Genomic DNA, 24663 nt, shown 5'->3' with positions numbered 1-24663 from the left:
TTAACAAAAAAATATTGCGCCATTTACTTTAGACCATTTTTTTTTTTTTGTCGAGGTATCGATATCATTATGTCTTGGCCTCAAGATGCTGTTTGAGGGAACGACATCCATTTTTGTGGCCATGACTTCTTATGTTAAGGGAACAACATATTTTTCTTGTAGCCACGAGTTTAATGGAAAGGATTTTATTGCTTGTCGCACTTTGTTCAGATATGGTGAATATAGAATTTTTTTTATAGAGCTCATCTCGAAAGCAGTTTACAAATGAAAGCTCATTTTCAACACACAAGAGTCAGTCAGTGTAGCAATGAGATTTACACAGATCACCAAACATAATGTTAAATCTCAAAAAGTGTATTTCCAAATAGTTCACAGTGTTTGACAAAATATCTCATCATGGATGTGTTGCCGTTATACAACGGCTGGAAAATGAAACTGAAACGAAATGGCTCACACTTAAGACTTTTATGAAAGATTTTATATTTCTGACTGCACCATAGCACTTTGCATTTCCTGTTCTGCGCCTGTCCTGTTCTATGGTACTGTTGAGAGAGAGAGCGAGTGGAAAATGTAATGGCACCATCTGATTGTTTAGTCAGAGCTGGGATGAGAGGAGCTGAGTGTCCCTGAGGGGCGTATAGCATCCATGCTGTCTACTGGTAATGGGGTGAGGAACATCATGCGTACACAATCAAAGATGGCAGAAATGGAACAAAACCAAGCAGTTAGCTGCTATTACTGTAATGTTTTTGATAATGATTAATTGGATACTCTGGATTAAAATCTTGTTTCTGAAAATTACATGTTTTGTAAGTATCTTAAAGAAAAAAAATTGATTTTATTTTTATTGGTAACACTTTAGTTTAAGGACCAATCCTCACTATTAACTAGTAGTTGCTTTTTAGCATATTACTAAGCATGTATATTACTAACATATTGGCTGTTTATTAGTATTTATAAAGCACATATTAATGCCTTATTCTGCATGAGCATACTTTAGATCCATTAAACAAAACTTAAGAATACCAAAACAAAATCAATACTAATCAATGTACTACTATTTGATTAGTTTTAGATTATTTATTCATACTGAGAATTGGTCCCCATACTAATATGATCTTTTTATCATAAAAACATCTTACATAATGTTTTTTGAATGCTGGGTAGATTACTATATGTATTATATTGATTCCAGATAACATGACATTTCAGTCACATTCATTATATTACACATATTAGGTATAATCTACTTTGTACCAACACATTTAAACATTACATGATGTCAAGTACAGAGAGAGAGAAAAAAATCCATTTGTTATTAACAACGTTAAGTGCATTAAACATTACATGATGTCAAGGTTTTTAAAAATGAGGGTTTTTAATCAGTTAGTACCCACTTGTTCTCGGTAATTAAAGATTTTTTTTTTTTTTTTTTTTTTGTCATTTGATACTATAACCACATTGAATAAACACTGAATAAATAAGTTATTATTAAATATAAATATTATTTTATCATTGTTTCACACTGTCTTTCTTCTGAGGAACACAAAAGGAAATGTTTTGAAGAATGTTCATGCTGCTCTTTCTCATTCAAAATGCATCCAAGTAGTCCATATGTTTTTTTGTGCATATTAATCAGATCATATGACATGAGTGAGTTAATAATGATAAATTTTAGTAAAAATTTCTTTAAAGATTTTGTATATTTTTGTGCTGAAAATGAACTTGCTAATAATCACAAAGCTGGACTGGTACTGAGTTATCTCAGTCAGTTAAATGAAAGATTTGATGTAGCCTAACACATCTCCAGCTGCATATCCGTTTTGGTTTATGAGCTGTGTTCTACCAATCATCTGATCCCATCTCCAGCTGAAGCACGCTCATCCATTACGCTGAAAAATAGATGAATGTTACTTCCTTATCTGTGTAATACTGACAGTAGCACAGCCCCTCCCTGTGAGATGAAGGGAGAGACGGCTCACTCTAAAGGGAGATCTATGGCAGATTGCTTTACTCTCTCCAGCTAAACACTGTCCTCAGAAATCCTGCCTGCCTGCGAAAACAGGCAACAGCAACATCACAGGATTCTTGACAAGGGTGTGTGGGGTCTCTCAATTTTACCTTGCTTTACAGATTTTTTATTATTATTATTTCTTAGCAATGCTATGGGATGAACATGTTGTTAATGTATGACAAACAATGTGTAGTATAAAAATTTATTTATGCGTTTGCTAACATTATATATAAATATAAATTAAGAGACCACTTGAAAATTCTCAGTATCTCTGGATTTGTTAGGTATAGTTTTGAGTAAAATGGTAATATTTCTTTTATTCTATAAAGGTCTGATAACATTTCTTCCAAATGTCAAATAAAAATATTGAGCATTTAATTAATTAATAAAGTAATTTTGAAGTTTTCCTTGGTTCACTTGATTAGTTCATTTAGTACACCTGTGTCCTGTTAAATTAGTCCCTCCCTTGAATTTGTACAAGTAATGCCCGCTTCTGTTCAGTCCTTGCTGGTTATTGTGTTGTCTTTCTTCATGCTGCTAGTGTTTTCCTGTGTTTTGTATGGAGCATCTTCTTCATGGATTACTATTAAATGCTATATTCAGTGGCAGTATATTCTTTGTGCGCCTTCCTTCCACAAGAGTGTGACAATTATTATATATTATATTATATTATATTATATTATATTATATTATATTATATTATATTATATTATATTATATATTCAAAATAACATTATATACCATAATATAATCCTAAAAACCCACATAACACTCACACACAAAACCCGTTTCACACCGCATGCATGAGTGGCACATTTTTTTTTTTTTTTTGGGTGTGAATATTAAAGTAATGAGTGCATTCACACCAGGAGCATGAGCAGCGCGTGAGCGTCAAACAGGAGCATGACAGCACACTTTTGATGGAAAAAATAAATTATTTTACACAAAAAGTGCTAAAAATGCACAGAATAAGCATGTCTTAAGAAGTGTTTTAAGAACTGGAGAAAGGCTATGTCAAAAAAGGAAAGAATCAAAAATATGTATAGAAGATTTACCAACTTGTTTGGTAAAATCTTTCATTTTTTATGAATTCCCCATCAGTGTTTTCTTTGAAACAAGTTCAGAAACACAGAAGCTGGCCGGACAACATAACTGTTAACATAAGCCAAGAGAATCAACAAAAAATGCTAGATACTATACAACACTAGACATATGGAATGAGGAGGCTAAATATGGATGTTTATTTGGGCAGAAAGAGCCTAAATATGTCTGGACTCAACATTGCTTTCTTCAAATGTTTTAATTCTAATGCTTTGCTATAGCTTTTCAGAAGATGTTTATTCCAAGCTGCAAATCATTTGGTCAATATCTCAATACCACAGGCAAAACTGTTTGTTTCTATAGAACTTTATTTTATGAACTTGTACATTTTCAAATCCTCTATGCTTGTATCTAAAGACATCTCAGATGATGCTCTCTTTTATACATAACAATATACAGTACATTAGTGGCAAACATTAGCAGACACAACCCACACTTTGTGCTTTACCTTTTTTCCCCTGTATTTTTGGTATGTTTTAACATCATCACGGACAGACAAACATTTGCAATATTTCATACACTGGCATGCGCACAATGATCTGGACCTTTTTGAAGTCAAAACAACACCGAACCACATCCTTTTTGTGGCGTGTTCTGCAACTTTTTAAATGAGCATTTTAATGCGTTCATTTATTGGTTTTATTCTCACACATATGGTTTTATGCAGTTTATTTATTTTTTTCTTTTTTTTTTTTTGTGGGTTAAAAAGAAAAGATAAAAAAGGCTCAAACAATAGGGGGTGTAGCTGTTGATACACCAGGCAACATTTTAAACAGGGCTGCCTGGCGGGAGAGCAGGCCACATCGGGAGTTTGTGAACATCTGAAAGGAGCAGAAACAGACGCAGTGTCTCACAAAATATGTGCCAAACACTTCTTCTTGCTGGCCTATTTCAAAAAGTTGCTTGTTATCATCAGATTTTCTTTCTTTCGAACTCAACAACCTGCTTTCAGGCTTCTTTTTGACTTGAAATGACAATATACTAGTACAGTTACATCTCTCGTTGCTGAAGTTTCATGAACAAATAAATCCAATGAGCTAAAAGCCAATAGAGCCTACATTTTGATGCACATTTTTCTTTGCTCATAATGACATACACATCTATAACATTCAAAATCATCTGTTTCATTCCTCTGTGTGCTTGTGAAAATACAGAGTAAACTTCAAACACACCATTATGATTCATTAAATAAGAGCGTTTACACTCACCATACATTCTTTAATGGAAAACAAAAAAAAGGTGGTAATTTCGTATTAATTTGTACAGTTAGACATACAATTAAAAAAAAAAAAAAAAGCATGAAGGTCCACCTCTATCCTTACCCCTAAACATAACCATCACTCGGTCATAAGCAGATTGCACAAAAATGCACAAATGAGACTATACAAATTCATACAAATTAGCCAGCAATTTGCCCAAATGTGAAATAGTTATGAATTGCCTTGAAATTGTGTTGGGTACAATGATAAATGGTCTTTCATCGTGTTTGAATTTGAAGACTATTTACAGTGTAGTTTTTGTAAATACTCTCATTGTAATATTAACTTTTACAAAATAAAAAAGTGAAAAACTAAATCATAAAAAAAGTGTTTTAATGTCTCTGCTTGTAGCAGTGCCAAAAATTCACTTTTTTATTAAATTGATTTTTAAAGGAATGTTTATCCTCATGAAAATATTTTTTTCCAAACATAAAGGGTTTTATTTATTTTTGTTGTTGTTGTTGTTTTATGTCTAAGGCCTATATTAGAATATTATGAAATATATCAAACAAAAAAACAAAGGCATTCACCACATTTTTAATATCCGTGGCATTTTTTGTCAATTTCACTGATATTTGTACCCTTAACCCCTGGCTAATTTCTAATCTTGGCTGTGCTGAAGCCTATATATATATATATATATATATATATATATATATATATTATTATTATTATTATTATTATTATTATTAGAAATATTTAGTTATCTGAAATTATTAGTAGGTGTACAACTCAGTATGTGCACTGAATCTCTATGAGTTTATAAATAATAAATGAACATGTCAAACACAATACCATAACACTGATCTCAAGCTACAGCTTGCTGCAGACTTAGGAAAATGTGAGCTTGTCTTTTAAAATAGAAAGGGGAATCCATCCCATCCAATCTGACAAAGACAGGATAATTTAAGGAAAAAAAAAAAAATTTTCTCAATACTTTCTTACAGTAACAACAAATATTGCAGGATATTGAAAAATGTGCAAATGTGAAACTGCTGAGAGCTTTGAGAGATGTGAGATGAAACCTGTGTCATGGGCATGGAATTTCAAATGAACAATAGATGCTGCATCTCTAACTCTGATGTCCCACATCACATCCAACAAACAAGTAAGCAAACAAACAACAAGAAATAATGCAGTCACTACAATAAACATCACACAACACCATAAAGAAAAAAAATAATTGGCAAAAATTATACATTGGCTATTGAGATTGTGCAATAGAGTGGTGCATGTATGACATCAGAACCCGAAGACTAATTTGCTGACACCCATAATGGCCATTTTTGAAATTAATTAAACATGGCTATTGAGAGTGTGCAATAGAGTGGTGCAGGTATAACAAAATAACAGTATGAATTCAGACAGATTTTTGGGCCTGACACTATGTGACAAAAAAGAAAAAAGAAAAACAAGTGAAAAGTTAATTCCATGTTTTATGATTGCTTTATTAATGAATATATTACATAAGACTGTGATGATAAGTATATTTATAGGGCATTTTTACTGTATTTTGGGGCCAGTGTAAATACTGTAACGCTTTAGATTTGTGGGGATTTTGCAGTGTTTTTGCGTGAGGTGTGAAAAAGTCCTAGTTTCTAGTGACAAGTCATCTGTCTGTCCACAATGAAAGTGCAAATGCTACACACAGCACAATAATGCTCAATCAGAACATGTTTGATGTTTATTATAAAGCACTGCCAGTGTTAATGCTTCTTTAAATGGAAGAGACAACTTTTGTCGTTTACTACTTCATCTTGTTGTGACTAGCTAGGATATAGCATAACTCTTAAACCTATAAGCTCAACATTTCATTGGATTTCCACTTATAACTGAATTATAATCATAATGCCATTAATTCCATCGCTTTTTAAACTAATAAAATGATAATGTATTGATCTCTCTGTCTGGCTACTATAAAAGTGGCTTTTACCACCAAAGCCCATACTATATATCGACAAAATAGTGTAGATACAGATGTATATAAAATAAAAAGGAAATGGCTGCTTATAGAAGCTATAGTATCAGTGTGTGGTGCCTGCACAGCACAGCAGGAATGCCGCCTGAATCTCCAGGTACTTCCTGGTACAAAGCAGCGGTGAGTTTGTGCTTTAGGCAAGTTGTGACAACAGCTCAACTTTAAATTCCACAATGTGGTCTTTTCCCATTCTACTACTGTAGCTTCATCTGGTACTTTATCATATAAATGTTATAATTCATATATATATATATATATATATATATATATATATATATATATATATATATATATATATATATATATATATATATATATATCATAAAGATTCCAAACACTTTTATTATAATTTAGTTGTTTTGAGTGATCTAAGAGTAATCTCTTACAGATTACAAGTGCAATTCATATAAAGACATTTTAATATCATGTTATTTACAAGTGATTTGCAATAATATTTTACAATATGGACAGTGTTTAAAAAAAAAGTATGAAACCTGTCCAATAAAATAATAACTTCACTGTATCCTTTGACACAGAGATAACAAATAATCTGTTCTATTTTAGATTATATTCTCTCAGCCCTTTCATTTTTATATTTCTGGTAAGTGGGCTTCATGATAGGGGAATGAGAGGCTGGAGGCTACATTTTGATTAGCACTCAATTAATCTTAATTTATATTCCAATTCAAAGGGCTACTGTGAGAAAAGACAGATTGCAAGACCATATCCGTCATTTACCGCTCAAACTGTTCCTGTCCTTTGGTTTTGTCCTAACATTCAGAATTTACGTCATTACAAGCGAGCATCTGGAGTCTTTCACACTTCACAGAGTGTAGTGAAATGACAGACAGCATCTTCTATTTATGGTAAAACATCTGGGTTATTCTCAGAAACCTGAAATTAATCTTAATGTTTTAAATAATTTTAATGAAATAAATATATCTTAATATATATTTATTTAGATAACAGTATATGTCTCAGTAAACAGCAATACAAACCAAAAGTTTTGCATCTTATACATTATATCTGTCAAGATAAACATATGTACCTCTCTTCCTCATCTAGTCACATTTTTGTAATTAATTGTGTAACATTTTTAAAGATAGACTCTATTTAAGGCTGTTAATCATGAACAGTTAATTTATAAAATATAGGACAACAGTGAAAAAAGAAATAGCAGAAAATGAATGATTAGGAGGCAGATCATTCCAACTTCCATAATTATCAATTGTAATTTAATAGTTTGAAAACAAATATGTGGCATTATTGTTATTATTATTTAAATATTGTTGTAAGCTATTACTCCATGCTCCTTACACCGAGACCTGGCATAGTTTTAAAATAAATTCAGTAGCAGCAACTTATGATGCTTATATTGGTTTCCAAAATCCTTGCAAATCATTGCAAAATGATAAAAGTTAACACAAAATGTATCTAAGCTTTATTGGTGTGTTAAATTTCTTTATTTATTTTTATTAAGGATGATATTCATTATTAAACATAGCGTACACTAATATGTTTCTACTGAATTATCATCAGCTATGTATAGGTCTCATTAAATTTAATAGTCCTTACAGAACATATAACCAGAAGCCTTCCATTTCTCAGATTCGCTCAATATTATTAGTGATGGAATAAATACAACAGTGAAATGTGTTCTGCAAAAAGATTGCACAACCCTAAACTATGTTCGCGTTGATCAATGTCTGATTGCTTCCAGGGCTATAACCCTAAACCTTTCCTGTTATTGTCATGATTTTTCCAAACTTTCCATATTTAACTTTTGACCTCAAGAGTAAGCCATATCCACTCCCATTTAGAATATTTTGTTTAAATCAATATGTTTCAGGAAGCAGTTTCAAAGCCTTTATGTGATGCTATTGGGTTTCCACCCATAACCCTTTTATGATATGACTACATGCGGAGGGGTCTTTGATTGTAGCTTAGCTGAGGTATGAAAATGGAACATGGCGAATCCAAAAAAGGGAAAACACGTTTGGCTCCATGGTCTTCTGTGCTTCTCAGAGTGTTGAAATGGAAACCCACTCTCACATCTGCCAAGGCAGTGGCTATTCTTAGAAAGGGCACAGTTGGGACCACATGCATTATTGATGAGGTGGATACACATTCATCTTTCAACCTCTGGGCCACCTCAACTCAAGTCGCTGTGGCACTAACATACCGAGGTCAAAAATTCAGTTCTAACAAACACACAATTACACAAAAAGTGTAGCTCAGCAAGGGAGACTGAAGCCAAGGAGACAAGTAGTTGTGCATCTTTCGAAAACACTTGCGTCTCTCTGGAACTCTACAAAAATGTGTTTACAAGTAAACAATTAGCATTCGAGCAGATGAAGTGGTCACTCGGGTTATCGACTGACATTGACAACAAAGTCAGAGGCAGTAGTAGTGTGGTGTGTACTAGCAATAGTAGTTGTAGTATTAGTAGTGGACACATACGTTATTGAATCTTGCACTTTTAGTTTTGAAGGCCACAGTGGCCCTCAAAGACGGTATTTGCGCAGGAGGTCGGCTTGCCACATGTACTTGCGCTCTGGAAACTGCTCGGGAATCTTGATCTTGCGGAAGTCCTGGATGCACTTCTCTAGTTCCTCTTCCACAGTCAACTTTTCTTTCGCTGGCCGCTTCTTGCAGGTGCTGGTGTCCCGGGAACTTGCGGTGAGGGTCCGGAGAAGGTCACTCTTGCGACGCTGCTCGGACTGCTGCTGCTGCAGGACATGCTGAACGGGGCCCTTCTTGGGAGGCCTGTCCAACGTTTGCACGTGTGTCTGTCGGCTGACTGGGCCACGGATGACGGTACCTTGCGGGGAGCTGGCCTCGGAATGGCTCTCTGAGCTGGAGGTGGAGAGTTCATTGAAAGAGGTTCCACTCTCACCTTCACCTTTGTGACCTTTGCAGCAGCAGTCACAAGGTGGAGAGGACCAGTGAGATGAGCCACCTGAAAAAGAGAAGAGAAGAGTTCACATGAGGCTTAAAGGCATTAATCTTTAGGGTGACATGGACTATGTTTATAGAATACTAGTGGACTGCTTACTATATAATGTGCCATGTATGTTGTACTTCTGGCCACTATTTTCAGCATATGTTAGCGCTCTGTCCAACATAATTTTCAGTGTATGTGATTTTATTTAATAAAAATATAAATGGATAGCTGCAATTCCAATGCGTGTCAGGGCCAGTCACATTTCCACTGTCACTGCCGGGGCTTGACCTGGCCTCCTCAGAATCAATGGGCAGGGTTTTTTGGCCTGCCAACAGTGGAAAAGAGGCTATTGAGAACTTCCTTCTCTCTGTCTCTAGAGTCCAACCCTGCAATTGTCCCTAACCATATGGAACCTGTTAATCAATAAAAGTGTCCTCAAAGATCGAGGAAAGGAGCAACCGTTTTGAATGTGATAACAATATGAGCTGCATGTGTGAGAACAAACCATCCATTTTGATTAGGCCACATTTATATTACATAGTTCAAGTGAACCAATTCCAATTCTTTCCTCCCATGTGGCACAAAACTACAGAGCCCCACACATGGCATGCAAGAAAAAATTAATAAATTGTGTGCACGATTTATTAATTTGTTCCCTCAATGTACTAAAATGTGCACACGATTACTATTTCGTTCCCCTAATTTGCTAAATCGTGCACACAATTTACTAATTTTTCTCTCGATTTATGTCATGTGCACAATTTAACAAATCAAGGGAACAAATTAGTAAATGGTGCGCACAATTTATAAATCGAGAGAACAAAATAATAAATTGTGCACATGATTTAACCTACTATGTTTTCCTGCATGCAATGTGCGGGGCTCAGTACAGAACGGATATGACCCACAAACGTGTAAACAGTAAAAAAGCACATAGATTTCGATATTCTCAGTTTGGTATCAGGCCTCATTCATATGTGATAATAAATCTGAAAATGAATGGGATACATGCATTTGAATGTGCCATGTAAGCGGACAGATTGGATATTCCAGTCAATGCAAGTCATCATTGAAAAAAAATGACCATGGTGAATGACGTCAACTCAGGTGGACACCTACTGCGATCACATGACTCTTTTCAATGGTGCAATACAGGACGACAGCTCAACCCGGTGATGTCATTTTAAACATTTATGTCTTGTGAGCCTCTGTGCAAGCAAAAGCTTGCATTATCATTTCATCTGCATCCATTGTAAAATTTGCCATTTTTACTTCCCTTTCTGCCTATGATTTTTCTGAGTCAACCTTGGGTTGTTTCGCCAAGTGTATAGTGTAAATGAAGATATCAGATATAGATCATGTAAGCTAGTCATAAAAAAAAAATAGATAACAAATCGCAATTGGGCATCAGTGTAATGCAGTGTAAATGTGGTCTTATAGGCCTATTAAATACCCATTAGTTTCCATTAAATATGGAAACCAAATGGGTTTCTTTTGTAATTTTGTCTGGTCAACCAAACAATGGTGGGCAGAACTAGTGTAAATACCCATTGCCAACAAGAATGGCTATTTGCACCGTTTCCAACAGTAGTATCCTATATTGCTGTTTCATGACCTCATCACGTGTGCAAGTAAATGCAGTTATTCTGGAAAGAGTGTTACAGTGTTCTGGGAAACCCATGTGTTGAAAGCAGTGATCATCTTAGCACCAGTATAATAAGGCTTACTCCACAAAAACATACTGTTTGCTTTTATGTCAGCCACAAAGCACTACAATCAGGAGTGTGAGACAGACAACATTTAGCGTTATTCACCTAACAGAGTGAAGCCAATTACACTGTGTTTTCTAAGGCCTGTCACTGATGAACTATGTCTGTTATTCTCCACCACACTGATCCACGCTATTTCACAACACTGATCCATGTCAGACTTTTAATTATGCAACCTCAATCCATTTGCATTTAATTATGCAAATGAAAGTCGGGGTGTCAAAAATGATTCACAGCGACAGTGGCGGCACTTGATCAAACCCATTAGCCGCCTATATGAATGTTTATGCACAAAGTCAGGGCCACATAGTTATAATTAAATATAATATAAAAGGTAATTGTGCAGTTGTGTCCACATTTAGCAATCTAGATTTGGTGAGTATAGACCTTCAGTGTCAAAATACCATCTTTCAACATGAAACACAATAGTGTGCATGCAAAAATATGTCCTAGAATCTAGACTCAGTGGATTAATGTCAGTGGAATGGATAACTATATATATATATATAATATGATTGTACAGTACATAATAATAATATCACTACATAAACTTTAATCCCTTTTATTTTAATACTTTTTAATGAGATGAAACCTATGTAATCAATTATTAAACTTATTAACAGTTCAGCACGTGTTGTACCTTCATTTGCAAACTTCATCATAGAATCACAAAATGTCAGCTATACATATTTAGACCTTTTAAACAAGGTTCATAAGGTGCATAATCATGCTGCAAGTGCCAGAAAGACGTTCATTTGCTGCAGTGAAACTATTTGGTAGCGCTATTGATCCCACACCAGCAACAGAGACCTTGTACTGCCAACACTGCAATAAAGCAGTTGTGCTGTGTTGCAAAACACACATTAAACCTTTAGAGATCAACCTCAAGCATATGTGATCAAGTATAAATATATCCCTTTTGCACTAACAACAGTGGGAGACAATATGCCAATATATATCCACAGTGCTTAAAACAAGACCTATCTTTATTAGGACAGTAAGAGACCTAACAAAAATGACAGGAAGTTGGGCTTCTCATTATGTGGCAGAGTCTGCTCTGGAATTAATTTGTGTCACTCAGTATAAAAAAGGACCTTTGACCGATGAGTCGAGGCCTCATAATTGGTGTTTTGAAAAATGGCCCCTGACTTGGCAAAACAGCTAAATCAGCCGGTGGCCAATTTTCTTGTCCAAACGGAATTAACGGGATGTGGCAAAGTAGTGTTGACAAATGCCACACGTTTAAAAATGTCTCTGTGAACCAGGCAGTTGGTCATGGGTAAACATTGGATAAGTTCATTAATGTAAATAATAATACTCAATGCTTTTTTGTGGCCCTATTTTTTATTTATTTATTTATTTTTCTTGGTATTTTAGTGGCACTAATAGGGATGGGCGATACCAAACTTTTTTAATACTATACTATTTACTATACTATACCAATAATTTTGATACAATTTTAATGAAAAAAATACCTAAAACAATACATAATAAATAAAAAAACCTTATAAAAAAATAATTAAACTAATACAAAAAAAATACAAATAAAAATAAAAAACAAAACAAACAAAAATTATAAAAAAAAAAAAAAAAAAAAAAAAAATATATATATATATATATATATATATATATATATATATATATATATATATATATATATATATATATATATATACATTTAAAGACAAATCACATCTACATGACACATACTGGGCACTACAGTTCCTTTCTGCCATTCTGTTCATCTCTCTCAGTTTAATGCGGAAGTCAGTGTCTGTGCAACACAGGCAACACAAACATCTAACACTCATATGACACAAACAATAAAAAAATAACACAAAACATTTGAAAAAAAATCAAAAAACTAAATTTTTTATTCACATATGTGACGAGTGATACATTCACAATACACACATAATTTTAATATCAATATTTTTAAAAGTATCGATACCAACTAAGTAGCTTGTGAGTGTCCATATATTCATATTGCAGAATCGATGTGCACATCCATACTGGTTCGAATTTTCTATCATTATTTATCCACCTTTATGTTGTTGCATAGCAAAAGTTTGCTTTATTCCACTGAACACAAAAGTAGAATGGCTTAAGAATTCTTGGAATATAGTCGGACCACTTGCTTTCATTTTTCTTTTCTTTTTTGTCCTTTTTGGAGCCTGACAGACACAGCGACTTTGAATTGTTGTTTTTATGTAAAAGTTGTTTGAAGATCAAAAAAAAAAAAAAAATTCTCCTTTTGTGTTCCACAGAAAAAAAAGTAAGTCATGCCGCTTTGGAACAACATGTGGATGTGTAAATGATTACTTTCAATTTTGGGTGATCTATTCCTTGAAGAAAACAGTGCTCTGCTACTGTCTGCTTTCCCATTAGAGATATTGTTGTGTTTCCATCCAGAAGTGAATAATCAGGAATTTAGTAATGAGAATCTTTGAAAACTAGACTTGTTTAAAAAATCTCTTCAGTGATACATTTTTTATATACTTTATTCTATTAATACATTCTTTTTGAGAGCTCTCCTGTCCCTGAAAGTTGTGCTTGCTTCAGAGCCCCTTGCTTCCACAGCTAAATATAAATACATACATACATACATATATGTATATATTATTTTATTCAATATAAAACAATGCATGTGCATACAGTATATTTGTTCTGAATTGTAATGCAGTTGATTTTGAAAGAGTGCTTTTTCCAAACATAACTGTCATTTTGAGCAAAAAAATAAAATAAAAATATGCCTTAATGGCTCAAAACATTAAACGTATGCTATAATAAATTCAATCCACTTAAATGAAGAGTTTGAATTCATTCAAAGATTACCAACACTAACAGCATTTCAGCTACTAAATTTTAATGGGAGAGACATTATTATAACATCTGTGAGTCTAAATTAGTTTAACTAACAGTCTTTAGGAAACTAAATAGCTAAAATGTCAACTAAAATGATCATTATATACACTACATTAATGTGATCACAGCAAAGTCTTTACAAAAATATAAAGCCCAACTTTTCTTCCTACTGTCCATCCATATAGCAAGATTTTATGAGGCTGCAATAATGAGTGACACTAGAAAAGCTCCAAATAAACCAGATAATTCATGCTTCAATCTAAGTGTGTCCACAAGCCATTGACTGCTGAGCCTAAATATTTCTACAACAGCTGACAGGGGCAGCACCCCGTCACAGCTTCCCACCATCCGTGTGCCGACCGTCAAGCCCCGATCAGTCGGCTGTTCCAACACACACCAGCCCGATCTGTGCGCCCGGCCGCCCACACATCCATCTTCACTCGCACTCTGGCCATATCAATACATCAGACAGCTGGTGTAGGTGTCTGAGCCATCGGACCCCAATTGATTCTTGTCATATACCTTGGCAACATGCTGAAAATGGCAAGGGAAGATAAACGTTGGCACTGCCATGCAAGCAGATATGCCTCTCATTGTCATTTATTTCATTTTCCACTGTCACTTCACTGATGCACTATTTTTTAACGAGTCAGGACACTGTACCTCACGTCAGGGTTCCTGGCAGGAGTCGCAATCTCTGACTCTCAGGCCTTAGAAGAAACTATTAGCAATACATTTGTTAAGGTGCCAAAAGACCCACATAGTCAGACGTATGACTTGCAGCATAAAGTCTGGACCACACTGGAGCTTATTCTGGCCAAGAACTGCCCATTATACAGGAAGAGACAACAAGTCAATGCCATCCTTCAGCTCAAACACACAAATAAATTAAGCTCATTATAAATTGTGCCTTATTCATTTACATTTATTCCTTTAGCAGTCGATTTAATCCAAAGCAACTTCAAATGAGGAACAAGCAATAGAAAGTTTCAAACATTGTTTAAAATAGGACAGAGAGGGATAAAATGAGGTTTTTTTGTTTGTTTGTCTTGTTTTTTTTCAGCATGATGCAGTTTTCAGCTGTTTCTTGAAGATTTTTTGGAATTTGAATGTCCAAATGTCAGGGTTAAAAAAGATAATTCTTAGGAAAATTGAAGAAAACCATTCTGAAAGGTTGTGTTTCACAAAACTGGTGACATTAGTCTCTCGCTATCCTTTGCCTGTAGAAATCAGTGGGTAAACAGAATTGAAAGAGATGTTTGTGCATGTTTATCATGGCATCTGTCATTTATCAAATTATAAGAGAAGATACAAGTACCTCGACAAATGTCAGCAGTGTTATAGCAATGCAACAGTACCAGTAAAGTATACCAAAACTTACTAGTCTGCTGAATCCTCCACAACTAAACGATCACAGGTCCAAACTGTGCACAAAACATATTTTGATATATATATATATATAATATATATATATATATATATATATATATATATATATATATATATATATATATATATACACACACACACACTGGAACAAAATTATAAATGCAACACTTTTGTTTTTGCCCACATTTTTCATGAGCTGAACTCAAAAGAAAGAGGCCTATTTCTCTCAAATATTGTTCACAAATCTGTCTAGATCTGTGTTAGTGAGCACTTCTTTTCCGAGATAATCCATCCACCTCACAGGTGTGGCATATCAAGATGCTGATTAGACAGCATGATTATTGCACAGGTGTGCCTTAGGCTGGCCACAATAAAAGGCCACTCAAAAATGTTTTATCACACAGCACAATGCCACAGATGTCGCAAGTTGTTCAGTGTATATATATATATATATATATATATATATATATATATATATATATATATATATACACATATATATTACATCAGCCATTTCTTTTAAGTCCAGCTCAGCTTCCACTGAAGTGATGGAATGGGTGAGTGTGTGTGTGTACTGGTATATATGGTTTATGAGGACTCAAATGTGTATAATGACATAGGTACTGCAGCGTAAACATGGTTTATGAGGACATTTCCTGTGTTTCCGTGAAACAAAAGGCTTAAAGTCATACAAAACGATGTTTTATGAAATTCATAAATTGTAGTTTTGTGGGTTTTTTGTAGGGGTAGGTTTAGCTGTAGGGTTGGTGTAGGGTGATAGAAAATACAGTTTGTACAGTATACAAACCATTGTGCCTAGTAAACCACAAATGCAAGTGTGTGTGTGTGTGTGTGTGTGTGTGTGTGTGTGTGTGTGTGTGTGTGTCCGCATGCTCGTCCATGTGTCTTTTATTCCTAGTGAGCATCAAGACATTCTCCATGCACAGTTTAAGCAAGACTGCCTCAACTGCTGAGCAATATGCCAGCTGTCAGCCAGGCATGCTGTGTTCTCTGTAGTGATGGAGTCATCTTAATTAGGCTCATCTATTTCTGGCCATGAAAACGATGACATATTTTCCATGTAAATTTTGCTTAATAGTTTTATACTTTTGAATTATTGCTCATGTCTCTTTGACTTAGATGGACAAAAGAGTATTGTTAAATATATTTGTGTTCAGATGGATGAAGGAAAGTCATGCATGTTTGGAACAACATGAAAGTGAGTTAATGATGACAGCATTTTCATATTTGAGAGGGTGAACTATAACTTTAATACATTCCTTATTGTGCAGAAAACATCAGAAAAATGCTTGACATATTTTTCCATCACAGTGGAATAACTTATTCTGAAACAACTTTCATTTTTCGACTGATGTCACCAAGCCTCTTATCTTACACTTAATTAAAACACCTGGCTTCATTTTGGTATCAATGCCAACTTTTCAAGATCTACTCAGTTTTTGCATTCAATATTCAGTTTCACTCAGGAATATGGAAATTTCATGTCGACTTTTAAGAAAAAGTCAGCGTTTCCCATTAACTCTGTTAAAAGGGTTATGCTGTGATACTAAAACAGAATGAGGGATTTCAAAGTAGTAATTTCATAAGCTTGCATCATGCATATTATTTAATAAGTCACTTTTTATCTAATAAGAATGTCAAAAATAATTCACATTACCGCAACCACATCAGGTCCTCTTATGCTTTCTGGAATTACTGGATATCAAACCATCACAATCTGTGTTTGGATAAGAGTGTAATCTTCAAGGATCAGCTCTTATGTTTATATTTACTGAATGACAAAACTGAATTGTCATGGGTTTGATTCCCAGGAAAAGCAATAACTGCTAAAATGTAAAATGCCTTGAATGCAATGTAAGCCACTTTGGATAAAAGCATCTGCCAAATGCATTAGTGCAAAATGTGATATTTTTATTTATTTTTTATTTTTTGGTCACACTTTAGTTTGTGGAACAGTTCTCACTGTTAACTAACTATTAACTGAATAAACTGATAATTTGCTCCTTGTTAATTTTAGGTATGGGGTATGATTAAGGGATCTTATACATGGTCATGCAGAATAATCCATTAATATGTGCTATAGAAGTACTAATAAACAGTCAATATGCTAGTAATATGTGTGCTAAAAAGCAAGTAGTTAATAGTGAGAATTGGTCCCTAAATTGTTACCGTACCCCCCCATTAATCCCTCACTAACACTACTATTAAGATTCAACTAATCTTCCTTAATAGACTCAAACCAGACTGCTTTGTCTATTAATCTTTAAAGTAGCTTTTTCTGCCAAGGCCTCTAGCACCATTAACACCTGCCGCAGTGCTTAGAAAGAACAAACATATCTGCAGGGCTTATTTATCTAACTGACCACTGGAAGAAAGTGTTGATGCTGCATTTACTGCTGCACCTGCAGATCGAGATGGCCGATAAACAATGTGACAGCACAGGAAACTAGAGCAGCACTGAGATCTTCCTGCGTGATGGGATCAGAGTCACAAAATCAGGAAAAAGACGCTTGCTTGCTTGCTTGCTTGATAACTGAAGCAAAGTGAAAGGCTGATGGAGGCTGAGAAAGGGGTGATAGGTACTGGATTAATACTGTGCATCGAGAATAAATCTTCTCATCATGGTTCCAACCTCACCCCACAACCAACCCTAGAAGCTTATCTTTAAGGTCTATGTGCTAAAGTGTTCCTGTGCAGTGAGTAGTTACATTTAAAGGAAAAAAAAAAATTTCTCAGTCTCTTGATGAATCAAGACCTGTTGTTGCCATTAGACAACACTCTAGTAAATCCAGCTCTTTATTTCAATTAGATTTTTTCTTTATGTAAAATAAAATAAAACAATAAAATAAAATAAATTATTAATAGCTAAAGAAGTTAAGATATCTTAGAGATATCTTTTGTTTAAGAGATTAGAGATATCTTTTGATAAATGGGTGTGAGTCAGAAGTCATAAAATATATGAAAAAGAACAGCCAGGGTGTTTTTCATTGGTATTATTGATGTATCATTGATATACTGATCTAGTTTTTGTTAATATTTCAAATTAGATTCAACTTTTCTATTTTCTGTTTTCACTTGAATTTTGGTTAAAGTTTTAGTTATTTAGTTTTGTTGTGGTTGTTGTTGTTTTGTCAGTTTTTGGTTTTCATAAAAATGTATACATATTTATTTATTTATTTATTTTACTTCAAGTTGAGAAATGATGCCTCTGCAAATATCTGAAATAAAATAGGTTTGGATATTTTCTTTTCTTTTCTTTTCTTTTTAATTTTCTAATAATTTATTGTACTATAGTTTAAATTTATTTTGAATAATTCACCTTTTGAGTTCCACAGAAAAAATGAAAGAAAGAAAAAAAAAGAAAGTCACTGTCAGGATTATGGACCTGTCTATGTATGTTTCGCCCCTGTGACCCAGTTTCTGTCTCCCGTGGTTTGTTAATGTGATTCCAGGTGTGTCTAGTTTCCTCCCCATGTGTTTCATGTCCCCGTTAATTTAGTCATTCCATACACCTGTGTTTCCCCTATTATCCTGTCTTTATAAGCCCCTGTCCTTTCATTTCAGTTTTGTTGGGTCTACCAGTTCAATGTGTGTGTCTTCCTCCTGCTCTCCATGTTAGAATTACCCCTGTGTTGGATTAATAAAGACTATTTCAATTATCCTTGGTTCCGTGTTCCTTCCAGCAGTGTAATGTGACATTCACATTCTCAAAGTAAAGTTCTCATATTAAAATGTGTAAATGATGACTTTCATTTGTGTATTTTCCCTTTAAATAATGTTTGACTAAACCTGCAAGAGCGTATTTTCATGCTGTTATTATTTTAAAGGAGTCTGGCATTTGCCTTACTTGTATGTGAGTGTGAAAGCTTGGATTACAAGCAAGCTCCAGAAATTGGAGAAAACCTATATTTTCTCTAACAAGAAAATCAATTTAAAAAACAATAAAAAAAACTAAAAATACCAAAAAAAAACCCTAGTAACTCAAAAACACATATATAAAAAACACATATATATATTCCAAAGATTTGTCTGCTTAGAAATGGGTGTATAACATCCACTAAAGCTCTGCTATAGACTCACATTTCATACTATAAGATATCTTCTCACCTGTGGCATTATATTATCCAGAGAATAAAATTGGAATTATATAAGAAAAGCTCAAACTTTGGTAGTTGTATGACCTCCCCTCTCCCTAAAATGTTTTTAAAACTCTTAGTAGTTGTTGTACATTTAATTAAAGTATTTAATTAATAGATAAAAATAGACAATTATAAAACCACTTTTATTCATTTATATTAATGAAATCTGTTATCAATTGAAAAAGTTTTAAAATAGTTTTAAACAGGCATGTTATGTTTTTGACACAGTTCTGGGTTCAAAACACAACTTAAGAAACCAAGCCAAATTGTCACTGCATATTAGAGGATGTTTGTCAGAAACGGGGCATGTGACTTAATTGGAACAGAGCAAGCCATGGAGCGAGGAGGAGCAAAAGAGAAGGGAGCAGGACCCGTGACATCCGTGCTGCTTAAAGTATCTTTAACAGAGCCTGCCACTGACTAGAGAAGCATAATGCTCAGGGGCATCGCTAGGCTCAGGCCCTCTAAAATTTTGTTTCCAAAACCATAACACAAACACAAAATCACCACAGCCCCAAAAAAAAAAAAAACCCATATGAAAATGACGTTACATTTACATGTAGTCATTAAGCAGACACTTATCCAGTGCGACTTACAAATGAGAACAATAGAAGCAATCAAAACCAACAAAAGGGCAATATACAAGTGCTGTGACAAGTCTCGGTAAGTCTAACCCAGTTTTTTAAATAAAAATGTGTGTGTTTTTTATTTATTTATTTTTTTATTTTTTTTTAAATTTATAAATAAAAAGGAAAAATTAGTAGAAAAAGTATAGGGAATGCTACTGTTAAACATTGTGCATAAATAAAAATAAAGTAATAGAAAAAGAATTGAGACCGCTAGTGTTAGAGGGTCAAAAGGACAGAGAGAGTCATTGCCCCAGAGCCCATTCCCCAAACAGAGTCTGGCCAGGTGCATGAGCCAGCAACATTGTGCATCGCAGAGGGAGCGCATGTGGAGCTCGAGGGCTGGGAGGAGAGCCCTGGCCACAACCCCACCGCTTTGGATGTTTATGGAGATTTGACCACTTTGGAGAGATTTATAGCCTCTGGTGGGTATTTTGAGGAACTTTTTTGAGGAGAATCTAATAGACTGTTTTGAAGTCATATCTTATGCCCCTGTATCTCCAGTGTTTCCAGTATCTCCAGCACCCCTTGTAGCTCCAGAATAACAAACCTGCCTCCCTTTCCCACCTCCTTAAACAGCCAGTTCCTCAGCTATATCACCACTGGTATCCTTCAGCCCCTTTAGATCTTCCACGTCATGTGAGGACCAGCCCAGTGTCTTCAGGCCACAAACTCCATCTAGTACAGAAGATTCCCTGTCTCCGCCTCCAGCCTCTGTGCCCCTTGCTCCACCTCGGCCTGTCGTCACATTGACTCTGCCTTGGCTCCTTCCTCCCTCGTCTCAAACGGAAACCAATGGCCACACTCAGTGGTGGCTTCTTCTCCGTCAGTCATCTCCAGGATGTCATCTACCACCAAGTTGTCTCCACTATGGCTCCTACTGCCTTCGACTCCGCCCTGGGGCCTCATCCTGGCTGGCTTCTGGCTTATCATCTGGCTCCTTCTGCTCCTTGCTCTTGTCAAGTCACCTTTATTTGTATAGCACTTTATACAATACTGGTTGTCAAAGCAGCTTTACAGTGTTAAACAGGAAAATAGTTTGTCAATGCAAGAAGACAATAACAGAGTCATTTTTCCAGCTAAAGTCAGTTCATTGATTCAGTGATGTCGTCATCATCCAGTTCAGATCTCTTCCAATACTGTCTCTTCACTGGCTCCTCCCACCATCCACTCCTCCTTGGACTGTAGTTTTTGCCCTGGACTCTTTTGCTTTATGCCTTCCTCCAGTTCCCCCGCCCTTGCTGCACAGTTGGACTACTTACGGCACGAGGTCGCACCTTTTCAGGAAGGGGCGTACTCTGGGGTTAAAGCAAAAAAAAAAAAATCCTGAGCCAGAACTTTTTTCAAGGGGTTGCGGGGGCAGACACATTCACAGGGTTATTTGGCAAACAAAAAAAAAAAAGAAAATGATTTTCCTTGAAACTAATTAGTAACGTATCTGCCATTAGCCCTTGACAAGCTCAGACAATAACAAAAAAGGTTGTTCACTACAATATGGTGCAAACACATGTAACATTTAGGATGCTTTTGATATCAAGTTTTGCTGGTAAGCTTGTCCTTGACAGGGTACAAGATGACCTACAATATAAAACATAAAATATCTGATTTTTTTTCAAAAGAAACAATGGTATTAGGTTTCAAATTCTAATAAATAAACTAATAAAATGGTACAAATAGTGAAGCACATGCAAAGAATGCAATGACTGTGGCAACTTTAACATTTAAAAGGATACTATGGCAAAGTTATCTTTTCCTTATTCAAACTGTTTTTTTTTTGTTTGTTTTTTCATGAATATATGATTGACCTGAAGAATGAAAGCTATGTCATACATGTGGAAAATTCTGTGTTTTATCACGCTCATAGACACTAGGGGTTTGACAATACACTTAGCTCACAAGTTGAGACAAAATGCAGATACTTGTTTCACTAGAATGAGACAATATTTTAACACATTACAAAATACAAAATATTTGTCTTTTAATCACAAAAAGTAAAACAATGCAGTTGTATTTTGAAATGTTTTAACTAATCTAGTGCTTAACTAATGATTATTTTGCTAATCAAGTAGTCTGATTATTTTGACAAGTGAGTAATCTGATATTTTTTAGTAAAACAGCTTCTTTTTTTTTTTAAAGATCAATATCTTGTGTATTTGGTGTAACAATATGTTGACATGCTTTAACAAATACACTTGATAAATTTAGACAGAAGTGTTGGATAAAAAAAAAAAAAAAAAACTGGAGCATACAGAAAACTGAACTGAGTGACAAACAAACTGGCAATAATTTTCTTTTCTAACTCAAAGGTCGCGAAAACACAGTTGCTTATGTTGTTCCTAGGTTCTTTGTTTTGTGGAAGTACAGTTCCTAAACTGCTTTCTGAATACTGAAAAGAGCGAACTGTCTGGCAAATAATGGACAAGGACAGATTTCTATGTGGCGCTGTCAGTCGTGGAGCTTCAGTGAAAATGACAGCAGCAGTTTCTCACTTGAGTTTCTTTCCAAAAAACTGGCCTTGGATTTCAAAAGGAAGTATGAACGATGGGGAAATCAATGGCATGATTCTCCCGGGACTCATTAGTTGTGGCATGTACAACAAAAATATTCGGGAAAGGGTTTAAAGAGGATGATGCAAGTACCAGTGAAGGTCTTAAAATATGCAAGTGGGATATTAATATTATCTTTAACTGATGAATATGCTTGTCTGCAGCTGTGCAATAAACTGTCCTACTGATGCAAAAGTCTATCTTAACCTTGAAAATATTTCATTCGGCGTGTGTCCATATGTTTGCATCTCATATGGTCATTTCAAACTTTAAAAAGAAGAGACTTCTTATACACTAATATTGGTTTGAGAAAGATAATTTGCTCCATTTACAAAAATGCAATTACGTTTTGTCCACTAAAGCACATGAGATCCACCTTTTTGACCATATTTTCTCATGCCTGCAAGGCTTTATGACTTTGTTTTTGTAGACTAAAGACATTTCACGGTCCCATTTTCAACCAAATGGCCTTATGGGAGCTTAATTCCAGCAAAATAGCAGATTTGTATGCTGTTTCGTGTGTCAAAAGAGTCGGTGCGTTTTATCATTGGCTCTATTAAATGAGTATTCAATTAAAGCTCCGAGAGGTCCAGTCTCTAAATTTTCTTCCCATCAAAGGTCCAAACCATCATAACTAATACTGTTTCAGTAGCCAATGGGATATTTAGGGGTAATAAAAAAAATTATCATTTCTGACCCTCTTAAAATGGGTTCTAGAAAGTTGAGAACAACAATACAGCTGTTTTGTTCAGTATAGAATCTTTACAGTATAGAAAAGAAATATAAAAAAAATGTAAAATAAGAAATAAGTGCAGACTTAGACGTGAGTAGAAGATATTTTGACTGCTGTCTGTTAATAGATCACAGAGCAGAAGTAAAAGTCCCCTTGATTTTGTCCATAGAGAAACATTTTTATTTATTTGTTGGTTTGTTTTTTATTATTTTATATTTTATCTTATTTTATTTTGTTAAAATACTTTCAAACCAAAGTGTGTTGATTCTATTTTTGATTGTCATCATAATGACCCCAACCTTTTGAACAGTAGTGTATATTGTGATTCATCTCAGAGATGGTTTGGTTCATAGCTTTTGACTCTTTATTGAAAGAGTTATGTTTTTGAAACCCCAGTGGAGAAAATGAATACTTCCAGAACAACTGTACAACGTGGGCAGACAATGTTATGCTGACCTCAGCTGTATTCACTGCACCTAGAAACAACATTTGTCCCAACTGACTTCCATTGTATGTACCACAAACGTGTGTGTGTTCCAGAGAAGAAAGAACATCATACCGGTTTAGAAAGGCATGAGAGCGAGTAATCTTAAATGATACCTAATTGAAGGGTAAATTAAAACTAAGACACAAAATCATATCTCATAGTTTGTTATCTGAAAAACACCATTAGTGATCCTGTCAGTCATTAGGTTGCAAAATCAAACCAATCATTGGTAAATAAAAGATAAACAGAATTTGGAGACTCTGCGTCAGCAGCTGAGAAGAAAACCCTGCTATTTCCACTTGGATAAACATCATCTGCTCTTCTACGTCTTCAGCACCAGTCCCAGTATGTGGCAGGTCATTAGGTACGACATATTTTGGCTCTCCTTGAATTCTCCACTCTGAGATGAGCAGGCTCTTGCAGACTTTCTCACAACGTGACAGCTTTTCACACATCTGCTCTTTTGTCAGGCTTCAGGGCTGCTGAGTTCTGCCACACTAGATTGCTCTCACCATGGCTTGGCAGCTGAAATCTTCATGTAGTCACAACATGCTCTGTTCTGCTTGGATGAACTCTGTATTTGGAATTTTTTCTTTCTTTTTTTTTTTTCTTTATATTTTAAGATGAAGAATTGCTTTTGTGAAAACATGCTGTATATAATGAATATCTCCTATTTTAACCAATATACTCCTTGGTCATGTCTTTTACAGCTTCTTTTAAAGATGCAGCATTGTCATAATAAGTGGTATTACTGACTATATCTCACGGTATAGTATTTGAACAACGTCCATT

The 24663-nt window shown here is 34.8% G+C and overlaps 1 protein-coding gene across 1 annotated transcript in view; it reads right to left on the bottom strand.

Annotated features, from left to right (window-relative positions):
- Positions 1–6673: 6673 nt before the first annotated feature.
- The window catches only part of LOC109068026 (BTB/POZ domain-containing protein KCTD16-like), a 68018-nt gene continuing 50028 nt past the window's right edge, over positions 6674–24663 (bottom strand). Inside the window, exon 2 of the mRNA XM_042711356.1 lies at positions 6674–9311. Coding sequence (XP_042567290.1) covers positions 8857–9311 — 455 coding nt within the window. The 3' untranslated portion in view covers positions 6674–8856. The remainder of the gene's footprint in view (positions 9312–24663) is intronic.

Source organism: Cyprinus carpio, chromosome A21 (genome assembly GCF_018340385.1).
Source record: "Cyprinus carpio isolate SPL01 chromosome A21, ASM1834038v1, whole genome shotgun sequence".
Taxonomy (NCBI): domain Eukaryota; kingdom Metazoa; phylum Chordata; class Actinopteri; order Cypriniformes; family Cyprinidae; genus Cyprinus; species Cyprinus carpio.
This window is presented reverse-complemented; position numbering and strand designations above follow the sequence as displayed.